This window comes from Oreochromis aureus, linkage group 15 (genome assembly GCF_013358895.1).
Source record: "Oreochromis aureus strain Israel breed Guangdong linkage group 15, ZZ_aureus, whole genome shotgun sequence".
NCBI classification, from domain to species: Eukaryota; Metazoa; Chordata; class Actinopteri; order Cichliformes; family Cichlidae; genus Oreochromis; species Oreochromis aureus.
In genome coordinates, this window is record NC_052956.1 from 19,709,063 (window position 1) to 19,734,081 (window position 25,019).

Sequence of the window (25,019 nt, forward strand, 5' to 3'; positions counted from 1 at the left end):
TCAACAGGGGTTTATTTTGTGATTGCCGCATCTTGAGTAATCAGCGATTATTGCTCGAAGCCGGAGGAATGTGAACAGCTGTATGCTAATTGATCCTGCATCATCAGGCCCGGAGCTAATCTCAAGCCGTAAACATTCTGTTCTTAGAAGAATTTCTGATGGACACCAGATGTGACAGTGAATTAACTTTTGGCGCATAAGTATTTTTATTTGTTCTGATGCATTAGATTTTTTTTAATTTTATGCACTTTTGTGCTTTGGTAATATTTTAGTCACAAGACAATTTGCAGCTAAAAATATGTCAAAACATGGTCATCGCGTGGTGCCTTGCTATCACCGATTTGTGTGCTCCACCATCCAGCACAGCCGCCATTACTGTGATGGGAAATCATAGTGACAGTGTCTACTGGTGCCTGCTGACAGTGACAGCAGTACAGGTAATTGGGTTAATAATGGAAGGTAGTGGGCCCCAGTTGCTGTTTGCGATGATTAGAAACTAGTGATTGGGCCCATAAACATATCAGGAAATGTTTACTGAGGTCACAGGGAGAGTGAGCTGAGGGCCATTTTCCCAATTTTTCATGTGCAGTGGTTCCTGGCTGACCAATACAAAGAATCAGGTTTAAGGTGCTTTTGCATTGCTTCACTTTAAGCCCCAAAAGCTGTGTTCATCTTTTATAGTGTCTGTCACTAATATTAGCTTGCTAACTAGTGTGAACTTGTTGTATGGTTTTGAGCTAATCAGCTGCATACTAGTCACTGGGAGGTTAAATACGTTTAACCAAAACCTTCTGTGGTCATTTCTTGGTGGCACGCACACATAGGACACCTGTATAAAATGTATGGTAAAAGGGCCACTCTTCGTCCAGTAAAGGCTTGGGCAACTTTATTATAAACTTTGCCATTTCTGTTGGATTTCCTAGAACTGCACATGTTGAAAAGCTAGAGTTGTCAAATGTTGCATTCAATCAGAAATAAAGTGAAAGAAGCAGATGGCGAACTGCTCAAGATGACAAGCAACTTGTTGGCTTCAGGTACTGACCTGATCTAATACAAAAATGTTTAGTAAGTAAGATGCTGGTGTCCTTTAGTCTGCATGGATGGATGGATGGATTAGTCTTCAGTAAGATGCTGGTGTCCTTTAGTCTGCATGGATGGATTAGTCTTCAGTAGGGCTGCCACAAACGATTATTTTGATAGTGGACTAGTCACCGATTATTTTTGCGATTAGTCGACTAATCAGATCATGCATCCATTGAACATAAAACGTACAGCTTATTGCACCAGCATGCATCTGCTCTTATATAACTATCATTAGCTTACAACTTTAAGTGTTTAAGGTATGTGCTAACTAAAAATGAAGACAAGATGATAGTTTATTAAATTTAAATGAAATTTGCAGATTGTTTTGGTGGAGTTTAATAAACGCAGCCGTCTGCTCCTTGCTATCTAAAATATAACAGGACACCGGAGTATATTCTGGAGCATCTCACACTTCTGATAATCTGGTGTCTGCTTGACGTTTATTCAGCTGTGTAAAAACTATAACTTTCAGCCAAACCGATTTACTCATGAACAAATAAAATACTGAAAAAGCCAAACAATAACATTTTTAAGTTATCTAAGTGGCTTATATATCATGTTTAACCTGAGTAGCGAAAGATTTGCCGGGAGTCCGGTGTTCTCACCGGCTCTAGTGAGCCTTGCCCCGGCTAGCTATGGAGCTAGTGGGTAACAGACGTCTCCGAAAAACGTCGGAGCGCTTTTTGCAAATATGTGGTGTCTTGATAAACTGAGCAGATATTTGAAGTTTACACAGTTACATTCTCGCCTGAAAATATGTTAAACGTTTATTTTGTGACCCAGAAAGAATAATAACAGTAACATTAAAACTAACTAGCTGCCGCCATTGTTGGAAACTGAGCTGAGCTGCGCTATGAATTCTGGGACAGTTTCTTCTTCTTCGGGGTTTAACGGCAGCTGGCATCCTTGTACATGCAGTGCTACCATCTTCTGTTTCAGTCCGTTATTACACTCTTAAATCCTACTACTTATTCCTGCATCTTTTGGGATCTTACAAAGCTTCAAACGACGCGTCGACTATTAAATTAGTCGTCGACGATTTTGATAGTCGACGTAATCGTGACTAGTCGACTAATCGTGGCAGCCCTAGTCTTCAGGAAATAATTTTTAACAAACTAACTTGACCAACTTGATTTAACATGTATTTATTAAGTAAAGTTTCACTTGCACACAGCTGTAGGCTGTGTGTAGGAGTGTGTAGAAACAGCATCAGCGGAGCAGTGGTGTTGACGAGAGAGATGACCCAGGACTGATCCATTGATCTTGTAGTCACAGACTCGCTTCTCTAACCTTCGACCGCAGCGGTCTGATACGATCTGACATCTTACAGAGTAACTTCATCATTTATTTAGACTGTTGTCCAATATTCACTCTCTTGTTTGTGGTCTGCTAACTGCAGAAGGAAATATTTTTCTCTAGCTCCTAAATGACCCTCTATGTTTATCAGTAATTTCCTCTCTACCATTTGCTACACAGCAGGCAGAGTATTGTAGGTTATATATTACAGTATGTGATGGAAAATTTGCTGTCTGGAGAGCTAAACATTGAGATTAAATTTACCTCCAAACTAGCTGAAGTACGTGTAGTTTTATGTAGTTTATAACACATAAAACAGTGATATCACAATTCACCATGGCAACCCAAACGACTGAGGAATATGAACACAAGTCAATGCTGATCTTTTAAATAAGGAGGAAAGAGAACAGTCATTAATAATCAGCTTATGTCGCCCTGTTGTCATCATGTACAGAAGAAAAGTTTGACATAAAATATATGATACTTATGTACGATATACTTTCTGTCGTCAAAATTTTATATTTCATTTTGAAATGTAATTATTCAGCGGTAACCTCCATCCATCCATCCGCTCTCTTTGGCTTATCCCTGTCAGCGGTAACCTGACAGGGATAAAAATGTACACTAGATGACAAAACTGATGATAGAAATCTGATGAATTAGATCAGATTCAGTGTACTGGTGGACCTTAGCTATTAATAACCCAGGCAGCAACAGACTCCCTCAAGTCAGTTTTTTATTTCTACTTTATACTTTGTAGTATTTCTCGTGTTTCCATTGTTCTTGTGTATTTTTTGTTTCCGTTTTGCTGCTCACCTGGATTGTTTGACGAACGGCCTCCCTGTTAGAAATTTGCTCTACATCTAAGTCACAGTTACAAGTGGTGACGTTGTTACAAAACTTTATCATAACCCGGGAGGCACCTACTGCAAATAACCGTGTAGTTAGAGTTGATATTATAAAATGATGAGCAGACAGATAATCAGGAATGACTCAGTCAAAATACAAGCTGTCGGCTCGCTCGGATTCTTTGCACTAAGGATCTGTGGCCCTGTCAAAGAATCCAGTCTGCTCATGTCGTATTCATTAGCAAACGAGTGGAATGACAGACAGCCCACATTATGTCGCATATGTTTTTCTATACCACTGGCTACAGTTATAGCAGGTTGCAATTTGTTTGTGTGTGTGTGTGTGGGGGGGGGAATTTCTAACAAGTAAGCTATCACAAGCCTGTTTCTCCAGTCTGTACAAAGACTCTCCTTTATTCACTGCCACAAGAGCTGAAAAGAAGATACATGCTGTGGTTTCCTAGACACTTTGTAACATGTTTTTCACAAAGGTCTAAATACTGTTTCAAGAGCTTTTCTCTGCTGATGCCAAAAATGGAAAGAAATGCTGAATACTGGCTTCGGTATTCAGTTAATTTCATATTGAATTTCAGGTGATGCCCCTCTTTGAAACGCTTCCTCTCAGGCGGTGGAAAAAGATCCGACTAACATTTTCAGTTTATTGTTGTCACAAGACTGTCAGTCTCGTGAATACAAAGAGCGCAGTTTTTCCCGTGTGTAAGAGGAAGAGCAGATTTGATTCTCTCCGAGAGGCTGAAGAACGTTTGAAATTGGAAATCTGTTAGAAAGATGATGATAGACAGAGCAGTGGGCTTTGATGTTTGGAGTTTTTCCCCTAATTTTGAAGTTTGTGCTTACTAAAGTGTGTGACTGTTCATTCATTATTTACTGAAATGTTTCGAATTGTCTAGTACGCACGAATCAGTTTACCAATCCGGGACTTAAAAGATGAAGGTTTGATTAAAGTTTGTTTTGGATATTGAGACTGGTGAGTTAGGCTCTCACAACCTGATGGTTTTCACTTTTCATAGTGCTGAAAATCTTCACATTTTTCCCTATCGGATGACAGCACTGACGGGATCATTACACCTGAAATTACTCCTCATATAAAAGCAAGTAAAGTAAGATTACAGTATTTAATCTGCAGAAAGTGATGGATATACTGTAATCAGTGTTGGGCATTGATCAGAAACTTGCAGACAGTGATCAACTAATGGGTCTTCACCCGAAGTGTGCTCAAGGTCACAGTTGTCATTTTACTGGCAATAACCTGTAAATTGTGATGGATTGCAAACCGGATGAGACACATCATTGATATTCTGGCTCTGTAATGGAGTAATTCACTAATTACATCATAGTTATTAATCAAACATAAGTTCCTCAATTGTCTGCGTGATTCGAGAGGGTAGGAAAAATGTTCCAGCATGTCTTTTTATGTGGATTGCACAACAGCGGCTTTGATGACAGTTCATGTGGAAGATGAGACCAAAGTGTTAGAGTGATTTATGACTGCTGAGGAGCGATGATTACGTCTTCTTTCTAAAAAGAGCGAAGAAGAAAGTCACCTTTGCAGATGTACAAAGAAGCAAATGTGAAACACTTGCAAACACTTAAAAGTGACAAGAAGGTAAAGAGAGAGCTGCGCTCATGCAAGAAACAACAACCCGCCACTGCAAGAATAACATCAAAGCTCTGTGCGGACCTGTAAAACGGTATATAATGCTCAAACAGAGTTAGCAGTGAGAGGTACCCAGACCCCGAGTGATGCAGCCAAGCAGCTGATTCGGCTTCATTTCTGACTTGTACTGTTGTAATACTAAAGGCAGAGATGAGCTGTCATGTTATCACCTGCATGCTCTCAGAGAAGAATCACTGTAACAACATTGTTCTGTGCTCTTTTACCAACTTTGCCCTAAGCCTTGTGTTAATGCTTATTAATACTTAAACAGTCTACTAAAAGGATTTGTGCAAATTACATAGGTGTTACAAGTTAATAATAGAGTAATAGAATGCTAAAATCTAAGTTTGGGAACCATCAGTCACATGGAATAGACTGTAAAATCTAAACAGATGAATATAGATAAATGTATTTTCTTATGAATGCACAAAAATTGAAATGTTGAGGTGAAGCAGAAGAACTGTTTGAATTAGACAGCTGAGTACTGTCAAGTCAAGTGTTGTCAAGTATAGTACTTGATTATTGTACTGAGTTACTTTCCACCTCTGCCTGAGTGTACCTGGGTACCTGGTAATGGTAGGGCTTTGAGTCTTTTTAACTTCAGTGTCAATGTGAAAGACAGTCATTGCTAAAACACAAACCAGCATGCAAACAAAAAGCAAGTCCTTTAACATGAGAAAAATGTATCACAGGGTGATACTACTGCGCACACGTTGTTACTCATATTCAAAGTAGTACACCAACTAGCACAGGCACGACATGTGACATGAGTTGAGATTTCTGCCAAAACAAAACAAAAAATCTGCATTTTCTTTCGTTGTCTATAGACTAAAATACATCAAATGACGCTATAACTGTGACTAAGAAGCAGGCAAAATCAAAGGAGGAAATGCAACCTACTGACGTGGGTGCGCATTTATATTTATCACCTATAAATGTAATCTGGGACACCTCTGGGCTCTCCTAATCTGAGCTTGTAGGAATGTGAATAACCCGATGAAGGTTTTGTCAGTTTTATTATGTCACAAAGCAACCAGATCCAGAACAGGCATTTAAAATAGGTTCTCAATGAAAACAAAGTATAATAAGAAGTGGCAGCTGATGACAGCCACATGTGCAGACAGTTCATGCTGCCTGATGAGTCACACAGGTGACAAAGAGCATCTTAAGCGTTAGGCGCTATTTCAGGGAGATGCTAAAACTAGCGCTCCTTGTAGTTGTTGTAGCGTGCCGCTGCTACAGAAACAAAAAGACATTAATTAGATTAACACATTGCATGTACATGGTAGAAAACCTCAAGCTACATAGTAAAAAGCAACTTTTTAAGCTTTTGGTTCTCTAAAGGACAACATAAATTTTTAGGAGGAGTGTCATCTTTCAAATAAATGAGGGAATTAGGCTTGTTAGAAGCTTTGAAAGTTTGACATTGAAAAGAGCAGAAGACCAATATATTTAAATTCACAGTCCTACCAGGACACGGATGACATTTACTGCGCATAAAACTCCAAGTGGAGGGTATAAAGTAAGTAAAGTGATCAAATTTAGGGCAAAATGATTTGATGTTAAAGGAGATGGATGTGAGCATTGGCTCAAGGATATGGCTGTGGTAGCCAGTACAGTGTGTGTGTGTCTGTGCATATATGTGAGTTTCTAAAACTTCTAGCATCAATATTTTACTGCTACTTACTTAGAACAGCGTGTGACCTGCCTAACAGACCTTAAGCACATACATGCACAGTTCTTAGATGACGCTTTTACCCACTGCTTGTCTGCTGCATATTCTATGGTATATATTTTTACCCCATTACCTTTTTTTTAACTCTTAAGAAGAACGTGAGTTTCTTTTTCGAAAGCACAGAGTTTCTTATTTCCCTCTTGTCTGAAATGAATTCTGCAAAATCAGTTAGTTAGTAAATGTGCTTTAAAGAAAACTCCTGATTCATATAGTGTCACAGTTGGATATAAGGAATGTAGAGCAGTAGTTTAGGACCCAAGAGGCAAGACCTAGAGAGCTCAAACAGAACATCAAAAAAAATGTGAGAAATCAACAGAATCCAAAAATGTGTAGAAAAAAGGCCAGAAAATAAATGCAAAAAAGAGAAAGACCGTCTTTTGCCCCCAGAACTGTCTTAATTCTTCAGGCTGGAAACATTCCTCAGATCTTTTGGTCCGTAATGACGTGACAGCATCACACACTTCCTGCAGATTTGTCAGCCGCACACGGACAATGTGAATCTCGTCTTCCACCAGGTCCAAAGGGAGCTCTGTTAAATTTATATGTGTGGAGGCCATTTAAGCCCAGTGAATTCATTGTCACATTCAAAAATCCAGTTTGAGATGACCTAAGCTTTGTGATGTGGTGTGTTATCCTGCTTGAAGTGGCCATCAGAAAATGCGTACACTGTGGTCATAAGGGGGTGTACGTGGTTAGCAGCAGTACTTGGGTTGGCTGTTTAAACAGTGCTCTTCTGATACTAAGGAGCCCAAAGTGTCTCAATATAATATCCCACCCACTAATAGACCTCGAGCACCAGCCTGAACCACCGGCACAAGGCAGGGTGGATCCATGCTTTCATGTTGTTCATGCCGAAGTGCAAATAACACAATTAAGACATCAAGGCTCACCAGAAGGTTTCTGTTGTCCAGTTTTGGTGAGCCCATGTGAACTGTGACCTCAGTTTCCTGTTTCTAGCTGACAGCAGCTTGTGTGGTCTTCTGCTGCTGTTGTTTGTGTTGTTCATTCTTCTGCATTCCTCAGTTGTAAAAAGTGGTTATTTGTGTTGATTTTGACGTCCTATCAGATCCACTTCCTCTTCCGATCTGTGGCATTAACAAGGCATTTTCTCCCAGAGAACTGCCGCTCACTGGATATTTCTTCTTTTTCTGATCACTCTGTAAACTCTTTGGGAAAATTCCCAATGCTTCTGAAATACTCTAATCAGTCTAACAAGTCAACAATCATACTTGAATCACCATCCTTCATGATTCTGATGCTCAGTTTGAACTTCAGCAGGTCACTTCGACCGTGCCTACATGTTTAAAGCCACTGAGTTGCTGACATTTGATTGGCTGACTAGATATTTGCATTTACGAGCAGTTGAACAGGGACACCTAATGAAGTGACCCACAAATATTAGCTAGAGTGCAGCATAGAGGTATACATGGTCATTGTTGTAAAAGGTGCAATGAACAGTTGCTGAAGCATAAATAAATACAAGTTGATATTGGATCAATTTCAGGGGATGATCATCGGTTGCATCCTTTTCTGTGCCTAGTATCGAAGAATACTCCACCAACAGAATAGATTTGTATCTGATATGAAACAGTGAAATTGTCTCCTAGGATTACAAACTGGGCTTGGGACCAGTTTAATGAGCCTAAGGTTTCGCTGTTCCAAATCGCAGCCTACCACTGATTTGACTGCAGCCGTGGCATGCAGTTCCACCAGCCCGAAATAGCCTCACGATGATGCCTAATCTCAAGAGTCCTTCATTCCAGTCACACACAGCCATGTGAAAGCAAGTGATCAAGTATTCTCTTGCATCAAAGTTGCATAATGAGGATGTTTTAAATGATATTCCACTGTAGACCCGATCAGATGCGAAAGCAATGCTAAGACTGTTATTATTTCTGTAGTTATAGATATGCATTCCATACGAAGACTTTCTCCTCTGTGGCTCTGTGGGATTTTCACGGCTGTGGGATTTCCATGGCTTCCTATTCCCTCCCACTGCGTTCTCAACTGCACAGTAATTTGCCATTGTTCAGTCCTGTTCATGATTATGCTGTCAGCACTGTGTGCAGAATTGTTCAGATTTAAAGAGTGACGGGGAGGAGGAGGAGGAGGGCGACCAGCAGCATTCATTCGCGTCTCGCTCACTCACAATTTTACATCTTTTCTCCAAAAATGACAGAGCAGACAGATGAGAAGAAATGAATCTTCATCACCTAATTCTTTTGTCTGATCCAAGTTTCATCACTTCGAGTTAATCATCTTTTCTTTCATCATCTTCATTCTTTCATCACTTTAAATTATAATGACAGTTGTCTGTGAGGAGGCTGCATTTTGAATTTAAATGGATCTATTCTGCCTTTGTCTCAAGCTCTAAATGAAGCTACCTGGCATGACATTAATCCTTCTGTGTCATAATCACTGACTATATATAAAAGATGGACAGTCACGTTGACATCACGCCTTTAGTTAGTTCTGTTCTGTTTTAAAATCTTGAGTGAGGATTTTGTCCATCTTGGTTTAAATAAGGTGGTAGAAGAGTGTAAAATAAATTCTTCTTCATTGGCCTTTGATAATTTTGTATAAAATAAGACTTGGTCATTAATTAGAGACCAAAAACTTATCAATAAACTGTTTACTGATTTGTTAAATTTGGTGAAAAGTAAGTTTATTTTGCCATAGATAGTCTGACTTCTTTTTACAGTTAAAGAAGTTGCAGGTCTTTGCTTCTTTTATAAGAGCTGGAAGCTCTGCCCATCTTTTATATACAGTCTATGGAACCTGTATATTTATGTCTTTATAATTTCTTTCTCTCTTATTATTTCTTATTTCTTTATTATTTCTTGCACCATTTGACTTTGTCTGTTTCAGCACCAAACAATCTCCAACTCACACAATTTTCTCTGATTTTCAAAGTTAAATAATAGTAAAAAACTTTAAAATAAATGTTTTTTTTTATCTAGATGTCAGTTTTTGTTTTCTTTGAAGTATTGAAATACTTCAATGTTTTTTCTTAATACTTACTTGAGTATAGTGAGAATTCCCAAGGATTTTTAAAGTTAGAGCTAAAGTGCCCCCCTCTGCTCTGTGGTTTATTTGTTAGGTCTTTAACAAAGGATGTCTGGTAAATCTTGACCAGCAGCCTCGAGCTTTGACGTTGTTTTAAGGACAATTTAAGGATCAAGTTAAAAACAAATCCACAGAAATAGGGGGAAACCTTTTACTGAGATCTCTAACACGCTTCTAGTGAAAAGCAGCAAAGAACGTGTATGAAGAAAAAGTCTTCATAGTGACACTGTAACATTTAGCAAACTCAGATATATACCATATTTCATATAAGATAATGAAACAATACCTGGGAAGAGTTGGATCCAATTCTTAGGTTTCCTGTAAATTCAGCAAACTGAGGCTGGATCATGAACACGGTCAGAATGCCTCTGGTTAAATAGAATTTTACTTCCTCCTGGGTATATCCTTCTGTATTGGCGGCTGTTTCTGCAGATACAGGAAGTTTTCAGCCTTTGATGGAAGGCGAGATGTCCCTTTCCTTATTTCGACCAGGCCGGCTTGTCGACCCAGTCGGCCCTGCAGTGCAGGCTCGCACCGACTGTGTGCCCCCAGAGTCCCATAAATTGTAGAAACCTGCATATGCCCCGTGATAATGAGATGCTTTCTAGCAACCACACCAACTCCCCTTTCTAACACTGGTGCACAGCACAAATGTAGCACATCTTATGCCCAGACTGTGGCCTCTTCAGCCATCTGTAAGAACTGCCAGAAAGACTGTCGTACTTACCTTACTGTGATGGCTGATGAGCAGTGTTGGGTAAGTTACTTTAAATTAGTAACTTAGTTACATTACTAGTTACTTCTCTAAAAAAGTAACTCAGTTACTTCAAGTTACTCGTTACTTTCAGAGTAACTAGTTACTAGGGAAAGTAACTTTGGTTTTACTCAGAATTCTCTTGTTAATGTGTTGCTTCCGTAACTGGATACCCAGCAAGATTGCCAGTCTTCTAGCTTGCTTACTTGCCACAAGTGCACTGTGCCACCTACCAATAGAAAGGAAAAATAATGTGCACATTTCCACGAGAAAATCCCACGCCTGGACCGTCGTTGACCGCCGCCATGATTCTAGCCTGCTTTTTACATCCAACACAAAAACTGCAGTCGTGGTGCTTTCGATTGTACTCAGAACTTGGAAATTCTGCCTTCTGAATAGGAAAGATGTAGGTAACACCAGGCTGCAGATGAGCTGCATACAGAGCTGGACTGGGACAAAAAAATCGTCCCGGGCATTTTGACTAGAGACCGGCCCACCATTATAGGAAAAATCATAAAGCCTTTGAATGAAAATAAACACTGTTGTGACAGTGATGTACACTGTTCTGATGGTATATATGTATCAATCTATCAATTGTTTGTTGTAAGACTCAGATAATTATTTTTTTTTTAAAAGCGAGACATTTTAAATGAGAATAATAAAGAAAAGTATTTCCTTGTGCCCCCTTTCCTGTTAATGCCCTACCTGGCCCCTGGCAACACTTTGCTAGACCCCCTGCACAGTTACCAGCTGTCAGCTACGTGAGAAAAGGATCCTGGTGTTATTTGTCTCAGAAACAGTTCATAACTTCCTTCAACTCATTCATGTCACCTAAAAGGTAAACCTGTTTCTCCATCACCTGTTCAACTCTGATGATTCAGTAAGGACATCTCCTGGTTTCATCTTCATGTTTCCCTCTCACCAGATAACCAAACCGATATCATGACCAGCAGCTTTACAGCTGTGGCTCCAGCAAACATCAGCTGATACTAGAAATTAATATTAAATAAATTCTAACAACAGCTGATCAAGCTTAAACGTGCTGCTGTTGTTTAACGCGACATCCGCTGGTTTCCTCTTTCTGGCGCAAAGAGGGCGATAAATAAACAAGAGAGAAAAGCCGATCAGCTGATCATTGATCAGTTTCGTGATTGAAGTAGAAACAGGAGAGAATGAGAGAAGAAGAGGCAGCTGTGCAGCTTCAGCTTTGTGTCTTTTTCATTGTAGCTGAAGTCCGGGACAAACTGTTCCTTTTCACCTCAATACGAAACGCGTAATATTTTCTCTGAATACCAGACGATTCTGTTTTTTAGGGGACGGTTGGCAACTCTAATAATTAACCGTATGAACAAAATAAAGTTCAACATCAGTAACATAGCACCCACCCAGCTGTATAGAAACTCCGTCATGCTAGCTAGCACGCAGTACGAAAAATGTCAGCATACCGAAAATAAACTCCACCTAAACTTGGTTTATATCTGACTCCGATAGACTGCAGGTCATAACTTCTTACCTGAAGTTCAGTTCACCTGACACGCGGACCGGCGGCCGCTTCGGGTCTCTCCTCTTGCCTCCCTTTTCCTTCATCCACCTGCTGGCCTCCACCACTTGCTAATGTTACTGAATCTGTGGAAGCGCCCGCGATATCCACCACACGGTAACGAGTAACGAGCCTATCTAAATCCCAGTAACGAGTAACGCGTTCCTGGTTTTGGCATAATAACTAGTTACCGTGCTCGTTACCACAATAATAACGTAGTTACTGTAACGCGTTACTTAATAACGCGTTAGTCCCAACACTGCTGATGAGTCATTGTAGCATATTCAGTTTAATGTTTTTGTTTTATGGTTTGCAGCTGAATAGTTGGTGAAGTCTCCTTTTAATGGCACAAAAAGGAGAGACCATAATTTATTGGCACTGAGTGAATGTGTGCTCACTTATTCCCCATTATTGTGAGTATAATTTTCTCAGTATACTCTCACTAAACGATTGTGTAATGTTAAGGTTCAAAAATATAGGGAAGGAAACACAGGAGGAATGCAAGTAATCACACTGGTCCAAAGGGTAAAGACGATGATTTTAATGAAATGACACGCGTGGGAGAATGAGCGGACTCTGTAAGCAGACAGCCCCACAATCTCATCCTCCTAACATCAAAATACAGTTTTATATGCATCAGAGTATATTTAGTGACGCCCCCTCATTGCGTCATCACATACATCAGCTTCAAAACCACAAATGTTCTATTTGACAACTCAAGGCACAATTAAAAGTACACTGGCTTCCATCTTCTCCCGGTGGTTTCCGTAAGCCAGCTCCGCTCTCGCATCGTGCATCTACTGCTTCATCAGTCAACTTTCACCTACACCCTAACAGTGTGTGTGTGTATGTCTCTGCGCTGCGTGCACAGAGTGTGCATCTGCTCTCTGCACCTTAGTTGACCTCACGTAGGCAACCAGGCTAAGGCCATCCTGTGTTGTGATGATCTTAACTTCTATGTAAAATGTATAAACTCATTATACAAACCCAGACTCTGGTTTTGGTTTCACTTTTGCAAAAGCACGCCGTTTCCTGTCAGCCTGCAACTCAGTTTTCTCACCCACGGAAGACTATATGTAAGAATATAAAACATTCGAAAACCTTTAAATTTTAGAACAACCTGTAATAAACCTGTTAATATTTGATTATGATAACCCCTGTAATATAAATTATAACTGAACCTGTAATAAAAACTAATATAATACCAATATATTTGAACATCTGAATGCATCTGAATGCAACATCACATGAAATGGTAATGACGATTATAAAATAGCAACAAATAATAGCAGTAAAATATTTCTATTCTCGATAGTAACTTTTTGGTCGCAAGCAGCATCCACAACAAGCAAGTCACACATTAGATCGCATCACTGCCTGAAGAAAGTTAACTTGTGAAATTTTGATCATTTCATTTGCTAATCTTAAAATAATTTATGCTTGCCTTCATAATCAGTTTCCCAAGCTGCTCAGTGACCTTGTGGTTCCTCTAAGAGCTTTGGGTTCAGTAACATGTGGAGCTTCTAATGTAATGTACCATTATGCCAATCCTGATGTGGATAAACAACTTTTCTGTTTGGGGTATCAGCAAATCGAATTCCTTACTTATAGACTTCCATATCATTTTAATATTAACCGGTTCTTAAAGAGGAATCATACATGTGAGTTTTGTTTTATGGTGCTTCACTCTACTTTAGTTTGTTGTGTTGTGAGTTTTTTGGGGATTTTTAATGTTTGTATTTACTGTGCAAGGAACGGGCCTTGCAGACTAGCTTTGACTATAAATGCTGTGGTGCATCTCTTGGTTCATGTTGCATACTGTGGCCTATAATACTAAAAAATAAATAAAGAGTAAACTACATATGAAGTAAATAGAGTTCTTATACTGCTACAGAGTTATTCTGTGTCCTGATTTTTGCCCTCATTTTTCTCTGCAGGGGTCCGGGGCAGAAGCAGGCTCCAGGCACAAAATAGAAAGATGCAGCTCTAGTTTAGGGTTATGTTTTGAAGTCTTTTTGGTATATTTTCAGTTTTTTGTAGGATTTGCAGCATCTGTCAGACTAATTTGAGCCTTTGTGCTGTGGGAAGCCAGTAGTGGAGCAATGTGTGGTGTTTTAACTGGTTATGTTGGTGTAAAAAATTACACATTATAGAGGTTTTTTTTTACACATGCATTCTTGTGTCATTAAATATTCACTTTCTATGCAAGGTGAGCTAACAATTGTAACATTTGTCAGAATGACAACAGAGAAACTTTCCATGCTCTAAGCAGAGAGTGGAGTGTAAGAAGTCATGAAGCATTACACATGAATTACTGTGATTTTTCACTCTTTCTTCCATTCAGATACATTTTTGTAAAGTCCCATTCATTTTTATGGGACTGTGTCACACTTGTCAGAGTGTTTTTGCACGCCGTTACAAACTCCATCCTCCGGTGTAATGAATAACGGTGGCAAATTTTATTTGACATTATAGCAATTTCCCTGAGCTCTAATTGTCCTTGGAAAGTAGCAATCATCGCTCAGTATAACAGAAACCATTCCCCATTCATCAGCAGGCATAATAAGCTTTATAGTGGTGACAATTGCAAGAGCTCTTTCTCTTCTGACTGCCAAGGACAATGAAAATGTTTGAAGTATATTTAGAAATTTGTATAGATGAATGCAGTGAATGTAATGTCAACCAAAGGAGAGTGAGGGAGGCAAGTTCTGGATCCGCACCACGACTGAGGAAGTGCTGCACAGATCTGAAGGTTTGGACAAATCCAATGCCATTGTCAGAGCTGATGGTCATCGTTAGTCTCTTTATTGGTTTGAAACTTTTTAGTCTGTTATGATTCCAGTGCTGCGTAACGGCACATCCAGATCCCTTTTAAGTGTACTGGTTGTTTGCCTGTGGGTGGAAATATATGTAGGTCTCCTTCTTTGGTCACCAGTAAAATGCATCAACAAATGTTTGATGCAGTGACCTGAAATTTGGTTCAGATATGCAGATACACCTGTAGATGAATTGTAGTCAACAGGAGCACTGCAGTAAATCCACAACTACAGTGTTGCTATATAACCTCTACTGTAGACATGTAGTTTCTTAGAAATGTAACTTTATGTCATGTCATGAACTACAGGCAAAGGGAATCCAAACGTAGACATGTGGAGACAGGTTAAATAAAAAAAAAGCAAGCCTTTATTTCAGCTGTTGGGAAAAGTCCAAAAAAAGTACATATATATGTATGTATATATATAGAGAGATATATATAGAAATATATAGATAGATAGTCATATATACATACATATATATATATATATATATATATATATATATATATATATATATATATATATATATATATATATATATATATATATAGGGCAGCACGGTGGCACGGTGGTTAGCACTGTTGCCGCACAGCAAGAAGGTCCTGAGTTCAATTCCACCATCAGGCCGGGGTCTTTCTGTGTGGAGTTTGCATGTTCTCCCGTGTTTGCGTGGGTTCTCTCCGGGTACTCCGGCTTCCTCCCACCGTCCAAAGACATGCAGCTTGTGGGGATAGGTTAATTGGATAATCCAAATTGCCACTAGGTGTAAATGTGCGAGTCAATGTGAGTGCGAATGGTTGTCTGTCCCTGTGTGTTAGCCCTGCGACAGACTGGCGACCTGTCCAGGGCGTGCCCGCCTCTCGCCCTATGACAGCTGGGATAGGCTCCAGCGCCCCCCGCGACCCTGAAAAAGGATAAGCGGAAGCGAATGGATGGATGGATATATATATATATATATATATATATATATGGATTAAAAAAAACAGGTGAAGATAATCAAACGTAGTGAGGCAGGAGGGGAAGTAAAATTAAACACAAGACACTAGAGACAAAAGACTATCAAAATAAAACAGGAAGGGAAAATTGTTACTAAATGGTGAAATGCAGACACATTAAAGGTGGGTTGACACAAGAGAATAAGACAGGAAATACTGAGGGAACAAATTAAACTCTAAAACTAAAACTAAATTATAACAAGTACTACAGACTCCAAAATACTCAAGAAAACATAAAGATCAATTTTTTAAAAATCTATAACACCAAACAAAAAAACTCAACCTCAGTCATTCAGAACTCACAATGAGACCTGGGAACTAGAAATGTCCACATAACAAAACTTTATCTAATATGTGCTTTAGCCATACCTTTTTTTTTGTTCTCAAAATACAAATGTATGTATTTAAAAACACAACACTGATGTTTGTTATGAAGTATTAGGGGTTTTTTTCAGTACTGGTGTAGTGCAACACCCCTGTATGCACTGTTTTAATAATCTGTGTATAGACTCCATTGTTTCTCTCCCTCCCACATCAGCTTACTGGCAAACAATGACACATCGAGTCTACAGCACCGGGTCTTTGTGGAGTTTATGACTATACATCAAGGCTAACATTACATTTAGTAAACATGAACTCACAGTAATGTTCCCATTAGGATCACTTTGCCTGATGTTAAAGATTATGCCTACTAAACCTTTGGTATAAAACTTTGGTATGATATGGTGAAGCTCTTAAATGAAAGAGCGACTGCCTTGGCTTTTAGACTGTTTTAGATGTGGTTTGCAAGACTGACTTTCAGTTAGGAAATTCTAACAAAAACCTTTGTAAAGATTTTCTCTAACCTCTTCCACCCTGGTACACTCACTGAAGAGGCCACTCAGGACTATTACGACTGAAATAATTACAGTAACTTCTTGCACTTCAATGCAGTTTGAAACTTTTTGACTTTTAGGTGGGAGTATTTAGAACATGTGCAGTAACATCAATGTTTCCCGGCTCATTATAAAGCTGTTTTTTGATTAGCCTGATGTAAAATTGTAAGTATTTGCTGGTGTTTTTCATTTCTTATACTGGACTGGTGGCACAGTTATGCCGATTTTGTTGTATTTCAAATTCCTCTCAAGTGTCTGCTATTCATTGAGCCCAAGGTTGTTCATGTTGGCCTTCGGTTTTGCAGCTTTTACTAAATTTTAGATTAATTGGCACTCAGTACGTTAGTGGAAAAATGACTTGCTGTTTGATCGTGACCGTTTTTAACAAGATTTCATCTGAATTGTGAATAATTTCTGCCCTGACTCGTTTCTCAGATATTGCATTACCTGTATGACTCAGAATCTTTACAGACGCAAAATACTGTGAATACTGATTAAATTTAACTTCCACCTTCAACTAAATCAGGCACGACTCGTGTACCATTTCCCCTTTATATGAATCACTTATCTGAGGGAAACAGATAAGGGTTCACCCCTATGAATCTTCAGGCGCAAAAAACTTTTCATCCAAGGTCTTGAGCTCACTTTGGCTTTTGTAAGTTTCCCTGTTGTTTTTGACAGTGTTGTGTTATTGATCGGTCTCCACAGGAGCTGGAGCAGCAGTTTGAGAGGGAGCGTCAGTCACTGGAGGAGCAGAAGACGCTGCTCAGGCAGCAGCTGGATGAGCTGAGGGAGGAGCTGACGTCCAAACTCAGTGCGGCCACTGAGGAGGTACGACACGTTGACTTTGTAAAGCTTCTGTTCAAGTGTGCAAACAATATATTGTGGTAAATACGCTGCTCAAAAAAGTTAAAGGAACACTTTGAAAACAGATCAGATGCGTCTCAATGGAAAGAAAAAAAACTATAAGGTTCAAATATATATATATATATATATATATATATATATATATATATATATATACTATACAGTTGTTTTAACTTCTGGTCAGTTTTGTCGCCACAGAAAGTTTAAGAAACCTACATCTGAATCCTGAGCTCCTCAAAAAATGTGTTCCCCAAGTGTTAAATAATACTTGCTGTTTTTAAGCTGAAATAAAAACACATTTCAGTCATATTAGCCCCTGAAAAATGAGCTGAGGATCGCTTCTAAGAGTCACAGCTTCCGTCACTCTTAAAGGACACAGAAAAATTAAGTGTGTGGAAAAATAAAGCTTGCAAACCCAAACTGAGCCCAGGAGAGGAGGTAATTGGGTTTGAGATTTCTTTTTATAAAACTTTAAACCCAAAGCTTCAGTTTTAATTATTTTTGAACCTGACTGCATCTGAGCAGGTCAGATCAGCTCTGCTGTAAAACAACAAGACTTTAGTACTCGTGTAGTAAAGTAGCTGAACAAGAAAGAATAAAGATGAGTTTAGCTCAAATGATTATGAATGAATTGAATTGCTTGCATATTAAAACACTCTGAATGAGTAAATGGTTTTCGTTTCAAGTTTTCCTCAGTATAAATCTGCTGCCACTGTTTGTTGTTGTTTTTTGGGGTACTTTATGCAAACATTTTTAGCCACTACTTCAGACATTTGGGGAAATTAATATGTGATGCATTGCAAAACTATTTTGCTATGTTGGCAAAAAAAGTATATGGGCTTGGTTCATTTAAAAATCTGAAATGGAAACAGTCATTGAATGTATTTTTGATGGAAATTCCACCTCGCTGAGCCTAAAATGCTGATGTAGTTTCAAGGTTGGTGCCACACTGAGCTACAGCCTGAAGTGTAACAGAGAGGAGGGTGTGGACAGAGTCTGTTCTCTCTGCCTCACTCTGTCTGTCTGTCTGTCCTCCCTGCAGGTGTCTCGGCTGCAGCAAGAAGTACAGCAGGGGGAGAATGATATTAAAACAGCCGAGGGGCAGATCTCCACGCTGAAGGAGGCGCAGGACAAGCTGCTGGAGGAGCTGGACGCTACCCGGGCCCGACTGAGAGAGACCAGCAACCTGCTGACTGCACTGCAGGTCAGACAAACAAAGCACACGTCAGCCTGGGCACTGAACTTTACAACAGCATACTTAACCTCAAACGTCTTGATGCATGCTCAATAGGGCTGCCACGATTAGTCGACTAGTCACGATTACGTCGACTATTAAAATCGTCGACGACTAATTTAATAGTCGACGCGTCGTTTGAAGCTTTGTAAGATCCCAAAAGACGCAGGAATAAGTAGTAGTATTTAAGAGTGTAATAACGGACTGAAACAGAAGATGGCAGCACTGCATGTACAAGGATGCCAGCTGCCGTTAAACCCGAAGAAGAAGAAACTGTGTTCCAGAATTCATAGCGCGCCCAGCGCAGTTGTCAACAATGGCGGCAGCTAGTTAGTTTTAATATTACAATTATTATTCTTTCTGGGTCACAAAATAAACGTTTAACATATTTTCAGGTGTACATTTTACGTCCAATGGATGCATGATCTGATTAGTCGACTAATCGCAAAAATAATCGGTGACTAGTCGACTATCAAAATAATCGTTTGTGGCAGCCCTAATGCTCAAACATCCAGGTGAGGAAATCCCAAAAGCTTGATTCTGTTCATCTGGACGTAGTGTTTTCAGTGGGAGAAACGTTCTGTCACTCATCTGAGTGACTTCTTCAGCCTCAACCAACTGCAGGTTTCCCCAACCTTATAAACAACTGCTGCCTAAGCAAAAACCCTTAGTGATCCCTTATTTGTCAGGAGTATCGGAACAGTTGTGACGCATTTTCTCCAAACACAGCGTCTCTATGGCTTTCAAACCCCAAAACACGCTGCACCAACAATTGGCCCATCCTAGGATCGGGTCCCCCAGCACAAACAGAGTAATGTAGTGTACGCTGTTAAGATTGCCATGATTTATACATCGGGGAAACCAAACAACCTCTGGCAAAGCGGATGGCACAACGCAGAAGAGCTAACTCGCACCTATTTACGCCTACAGGCTTTCACTCTACACTCTTTCAATGATGAGGATGTACACATCCTGGACAGGGTGGTTTGAGTGGGGAGTCAAAGAGGCAATTTATGTAAAAAGGCAAAGACCATCTCTGATCCGAGGAGGGGGCCTAAGGGTACATCTTTCACCATCTTAAAATGCTGTGATTGCAGCCATTCCCCAACTCTCTGTGAATGGTGCTCATCGCCACCGATCAGTGGTCATTGATCAGTGGTTGTTGATCAGTAGCTGTTGATCAATGGTCATGACAATTTGTATATTAATTTGTATATTATAGTCATTCTGTGGTGCTAGTTTCAGTCAATATGCTAATGTACTGTGTATAAGGTTGGGGAAAACTGCAGTTAGCTGAGACTGAAAAAGTCACTTGGATGAAAATGCTACGTCCAGATGAACAGAATCAACTTCTTTGGATGAACCTCAAACCTTAACTTATCTGTGAAAGAACAGTTCACTCTAAAATCAAATAAACATTTTTTGTTTTTTCTGTGCTGCTATTTATCCATAAAGATTGTCTTTCTCCTGTAACCTTTCTCATGTAACCAGATAGCATTTTCCTTTCTTTGTACTCATCAAAGTGCTAAAATAATATATTTGAAACACTGCAACAATGTCTCTTTTTAAAAATTAGTGGCCTGGTTTAAAAAAAAGAAAATCATCAATTTTGTTGTAGCAGTTTCACAGAGTGATGTTTTTTCTTTTTTTTCTCCTTTTCTATTTTTTGCATGGCTTCTGCTGTGTTAGGATGTTAGGATTGACATTGCCAGAAGCCAACATGTTGTGCTGTCTGTTAGCAGTGTCACACTACATAGCTTTGTTTTTTTTGTTCTGCAAAAAATCCACCTACGAAGCTGGATTCTCTCCTTAAAAAAGGAAAAACCTAATTGAAAACTGGGCTTATTTCCACACTGTAGTAAACCATTTTGTAGTCCTTTCCAAATATATAGGGAGCATTACTATTGCCTAGTATCCCACAATGCTTTGTGAAAGGCAGTCTATAACTGATTGTCACTTTTCAGGCATCCCATACTGGCCTTCCTTGTGTTGTGGAAAAACCTGAGATATGAATGAGAAGACGGAGAGCAGTTCACAAAATTTACATCTACAAAGCATACGCTTCATATATTTGAAAAAAATGCATATTAGTATTTTAATTTAGATGATTTTAATCTGTCAGGTTTTAATTGTGTAATTGCAATGGCGTAATTACTGCCACCAAGAAAATGACCCAAATATGTTCTAAAAATTATATTTTCATTTAGCCTATGACCTCACATTATCCTTTACATAGAGTATGGAGGATGCAATGCCCCAAAACATCTGTGACTCAGCTTGTTTTTGGGCATGCAGATTGACCACTGACACCATCATTGAGATTAAAATGAATTTAGATAAAGCTTCCAATTAGGTGTTCACTAAGTTTCATAACTTTGGTTTCACTAAGGTGCGCACTGGGGCACCTGAAAATTTGTAGCTTACTTACATCCTGTAATTAAGAACATATATTCCATTCTGCCTTGTCAGATACAGTTGGTCCCCATAAACCTTAGTTTGTTAAGGAAAACAAGTTCTACACAAAGGCTACCACACAGTCAACTCACGACAACCCCTTTAACGAGCAGGTAGTGCGGAGAAATTCAATAAGACCAAATGTATGTTGATGTAAAAGCAAAGAAGTGACTTTATAACATTTTTCTGAATTTTCCACAGGCTGTTTAACGGGCGTGAACATCATAGTGCAATAGATGTGTAGAAAGTTTCATAAAGATAGAAAAAACAAAATAGTAATGATGCAAATCATAGTCTTTGAAAACAGAAATTGTCTAATGGTGAATACACGGGTCTCTCTCTCTGCACTCAGTAAAGGCGTAGGCTGCTCAGTCTCACACCACTGCTGAAATTATTCTGCCTTCAGCAACAACTTTTCCTTTTTGTTGCTTCCCTTGTTAGCTGGCTCTTTAGCTTGCAGGTGCTGTGAATGTGTGCATGACTGGCATTTAGACAGCATGCACGTCAGACCACAACTTCAGCTAGACAGGTCAAAACTTGTTGAGAACCTTAAGTGATGTGCACACCACAGAGTTTAAGTGTAACATGTGATTTAGACTGTGAGGGTAGACTGAAGTCGGTGTGTCCTTCTCTCAGGGAGAGCTGGAGACCCAAAAACGTCAGCATGAAGCCAAACTCATCACCACCAAAGAAGAAGAAAAACATAAGATGGACAAGATGGCTCTGGAGCTGGAGCTCAAATGGACTGAAACACTCAGGTAGGTGTGTGTGTGGAACGTTACTATACTTGTGGGGACCAACGATCACTTATGAGGACCCATAGTGTCAGGGTTACTATTAGGTTATGGTTAAGTTTAGGCTGAGGGTTAGGATTAGGTGTTCATTTATGATGGTTAGGGTTAGGGTAAGCGGCTAGGGAAAGCATTATTTCAGTTAGATGTCCTCAGTAAGATATTAAAATGAGAATGTGTGTGTGTGTGCATTTTAAATGGAAAGCAACAATAGCATCCGCCGTCTTCATCTTTTCTTTTAACAGAGTATGAAATTGAGAACGGATGGGTAATTTCTGTCTTTTTATTTCCCTATTTTCATTTCCTGCTGTTAGTAGATTAAACACACACACATTGCACGTAAACACACACACACATAGGTCATGCTGCTTCCATCGTTGACTGTGACAGAGCATTAGTCTTGGTGGGCTCTGCAGCTTCTCAGCTCAATCCAGTGTTAAAGCCCCCAGTGTTAAAGTCCCTGTTAACGTCCATAGACCTTTGAAGAGTGATTATTCAAAATCCTCTCAGAATAAAATTGACTGTTTTCAGGTGTGAACTGATGTGCTTTTCACACAGCCACTAAATGACTGTGTTAGAGTTTTTGTCAGGATTCAACAGCATCTGATGAATTCTTCCTTTTTGAGGCCAAAGTGAAAGTGCTGCGTTAATCGTAACATCTCATCTATACCTCTGTTTCTATTTGTGGAGTTTTGCCTTGAAAATTCATGCACACACTTTCTTAAATCGATAATTAATTCCCTCCATTCATAAGTTCCACATCTGCAGTTATTACACAAAGGGTATTGTGTACTTTGTGACAAATAACTACAAGGGAAGGCCACAAGAACTAGTGGCAGGCCTGAAAAGCTTTCAACAGCATATGAACAGTATCTGAAAACACCTAAAGCAATAGAAAAAAATCCAGCACTGACCTGAGACAGCAACTGTTGTTCACTGAAGCTTTATAAGAAATGGTTTCAGTACAAAGGCGTCTCTCACGAAGAGGAACAGGAGGAAAGGTGAGTTGTGCCAGATTACTCAAGAACTGGACTGAAAATAATTGGAAACATGTCTTATGGAGCAATGAATCCAAATTTGAAATTTTAGGTTCAAATCTTCATCAGTACTTACTGATAAGGTCAGGGGAGAGTACAATAGTGAGTGTCTGTAAACAGCCATGGTGGCTCTGTCATGGTTTGGGGCTGCTACGTTAGAGAGCTTGTCCAATTTGACGGAATTATGAACACAGAAAAGTACCGTTAGATCGAGCCAGCGCACAATATAACCTGGAAAGCATCTGACTGGCAACGGCTTCATCTACCAGCATGAAAATGATCCCAAACAAAAAGCATATCTGGGTAGAAAACACTATCAGCCTTGAACTGCCTCCTCAGGGCCTGTACCTCACCATTAGTGAACAGAACAAACATCCAAAGAAAAACTTTGAATGTCCTACAAGAAGTCTGGAGAACTATTCCTTAAGACTGCTTAAAGAAATTACAAAAAAAACTTGCCTAAGAGAGTTCGGGCTTTGGGCATAGCAAATATTGACTTTCAGGCTTTTTAGAGTCCAGATATAAACTATTACATATATATATGAATATTTTGGAAAAAGGAAGTAATCTGGAAATCCCATTAATTGGTGATATTTTAGTGTGAACCAGGTCAGTTCTCACTAAATCGCAGATTGAATTTGCAACTTCCCTGAATACTTTTAAACTAAAGACTATAACAACCAGGATAAAGCATCTGTCAGAGGTCGGTCTAAAGTTTCAAGTGCCTAACATGCTCGTAAGATCTTATGTATGACCAGGACAAACTAGCACGGCCTCAACTGCGCTCTAGTCTGCTGATCCGCCGAACCTCTTCTGCTCATTTGGTAATCCAGAGAGCTCTTTCCGTGATTACACTATCACAGACAAACCGCCTGTTTCCACAGTGAAAGGGGGATTAAAGCCAGCCTCCTTTATTCAGACGGCTCACTAACCACAGTGTACTCACCCCAACCACCAAATGAATAGATGTTCTCCAGGGAATAAAGAGCTCAGTGCATAGAGACAAAGGAAGGTGAATGGAAGCTAATGAAGAGGCGACTGAGAGGAGGAGAGCGACAAGTGCTCTGTATAAATATGCTGGTCTATATTTATTTATTTTTTAATCCTACAGTGCGTTCACCTTGTCTTTGAAGACTGAATGTCACCGAGTCTGAGGTTTATAAAGTATTTAAGTGAATTTGCTGCAGATAGTTTGTCAGCACAGCAGAGGGAAAATGAGAAGATGCACTTTGCATCAGGTCTGATCATTAACATCACAGCAGAGCTGCTATTTCAGCATGTAACACAATCTCCCCTTTTTGTTTTTGTCATTTTTATTTAAACATCCTCCTCACTGGAAGCAACTTAAAATGTAATGCAGAAGGTGAAATTAGCCAACTGTCTGATGCTTTTGTGAAGGAGGAATTCTCTGTGTTAAATAAATACTGTTATTAACCAGAAAAATCATACTTCTGGGAGAGTATAAAAAGAAAGAAAAAGCTGCCAAGAGAGAGGCTGCTGACAGATTTAGGTTGTGATGATTGTCAAGATAAGAGAAGAAAGATGCAGCTTCAGTTTTTTAACATCAGTTCTCCTAAATTTAATGCGAGGCTTGACACCTATTGGCCTTCTATTTATGTGCTTCTTAAAGTTTCCCTCACTGTTGATGGGGAACATCAGGATAATATAAATGCGTCAGTATGCCAGTATTTCTGTTTTGCTCTTTTGCACCTTCACTGAGTCTTCGGGTGGTTTTTGTGCTTTATTGTCTTAATTCATTGTTCACATGCGTAGGAGACTTGAATTGTCACCACTTTCCAGTTGCTGTGACTCATCATAATCCTTAATACTAATTCTATTCTAGTTTATCCCCTACACTCTTAAGAAATAGCAGTACACTAAAATCCCACATCTGTCCCTACTTGAATGCATCTGTTATACTTCAAGGTGACTTTGTGTACCTTACAGAGG

At 39.4% G+C, this 25,019-nt stretch overlaps 1 protein-coding gene across 3 annotated transcripts in view; it reads left to right on the forward strand.

The window, feature by feature from the left end:
• Positions 1–25,019, forward strand: part of fam184ab (family with sequence similarity 184 member Ab) — a 212,553-nt gene that overhangs the window by 112,641 nt on the left and 74,893 nt on the right. For all 3 annotated transcript variants that reach the window (XM_031756301.2, XM_031756302.2, XM_039599176.1), the window contains exons 10-12: positions 17,395–17,517; positions 18,596–18,757; positions 21,878–21,999. In XM_031756301.2, coding sequence (XP_031612161.2) covers positions 17,395–17,517; positions 18,596–18,757; positions 21,878–21,999 — 407 coding nt within the window. The remainder of the gene's footprint in view (positions 1–17,394; positions 17,518–18,595; positions 18,758–21,877; positions 22,000–25,019) is intronic.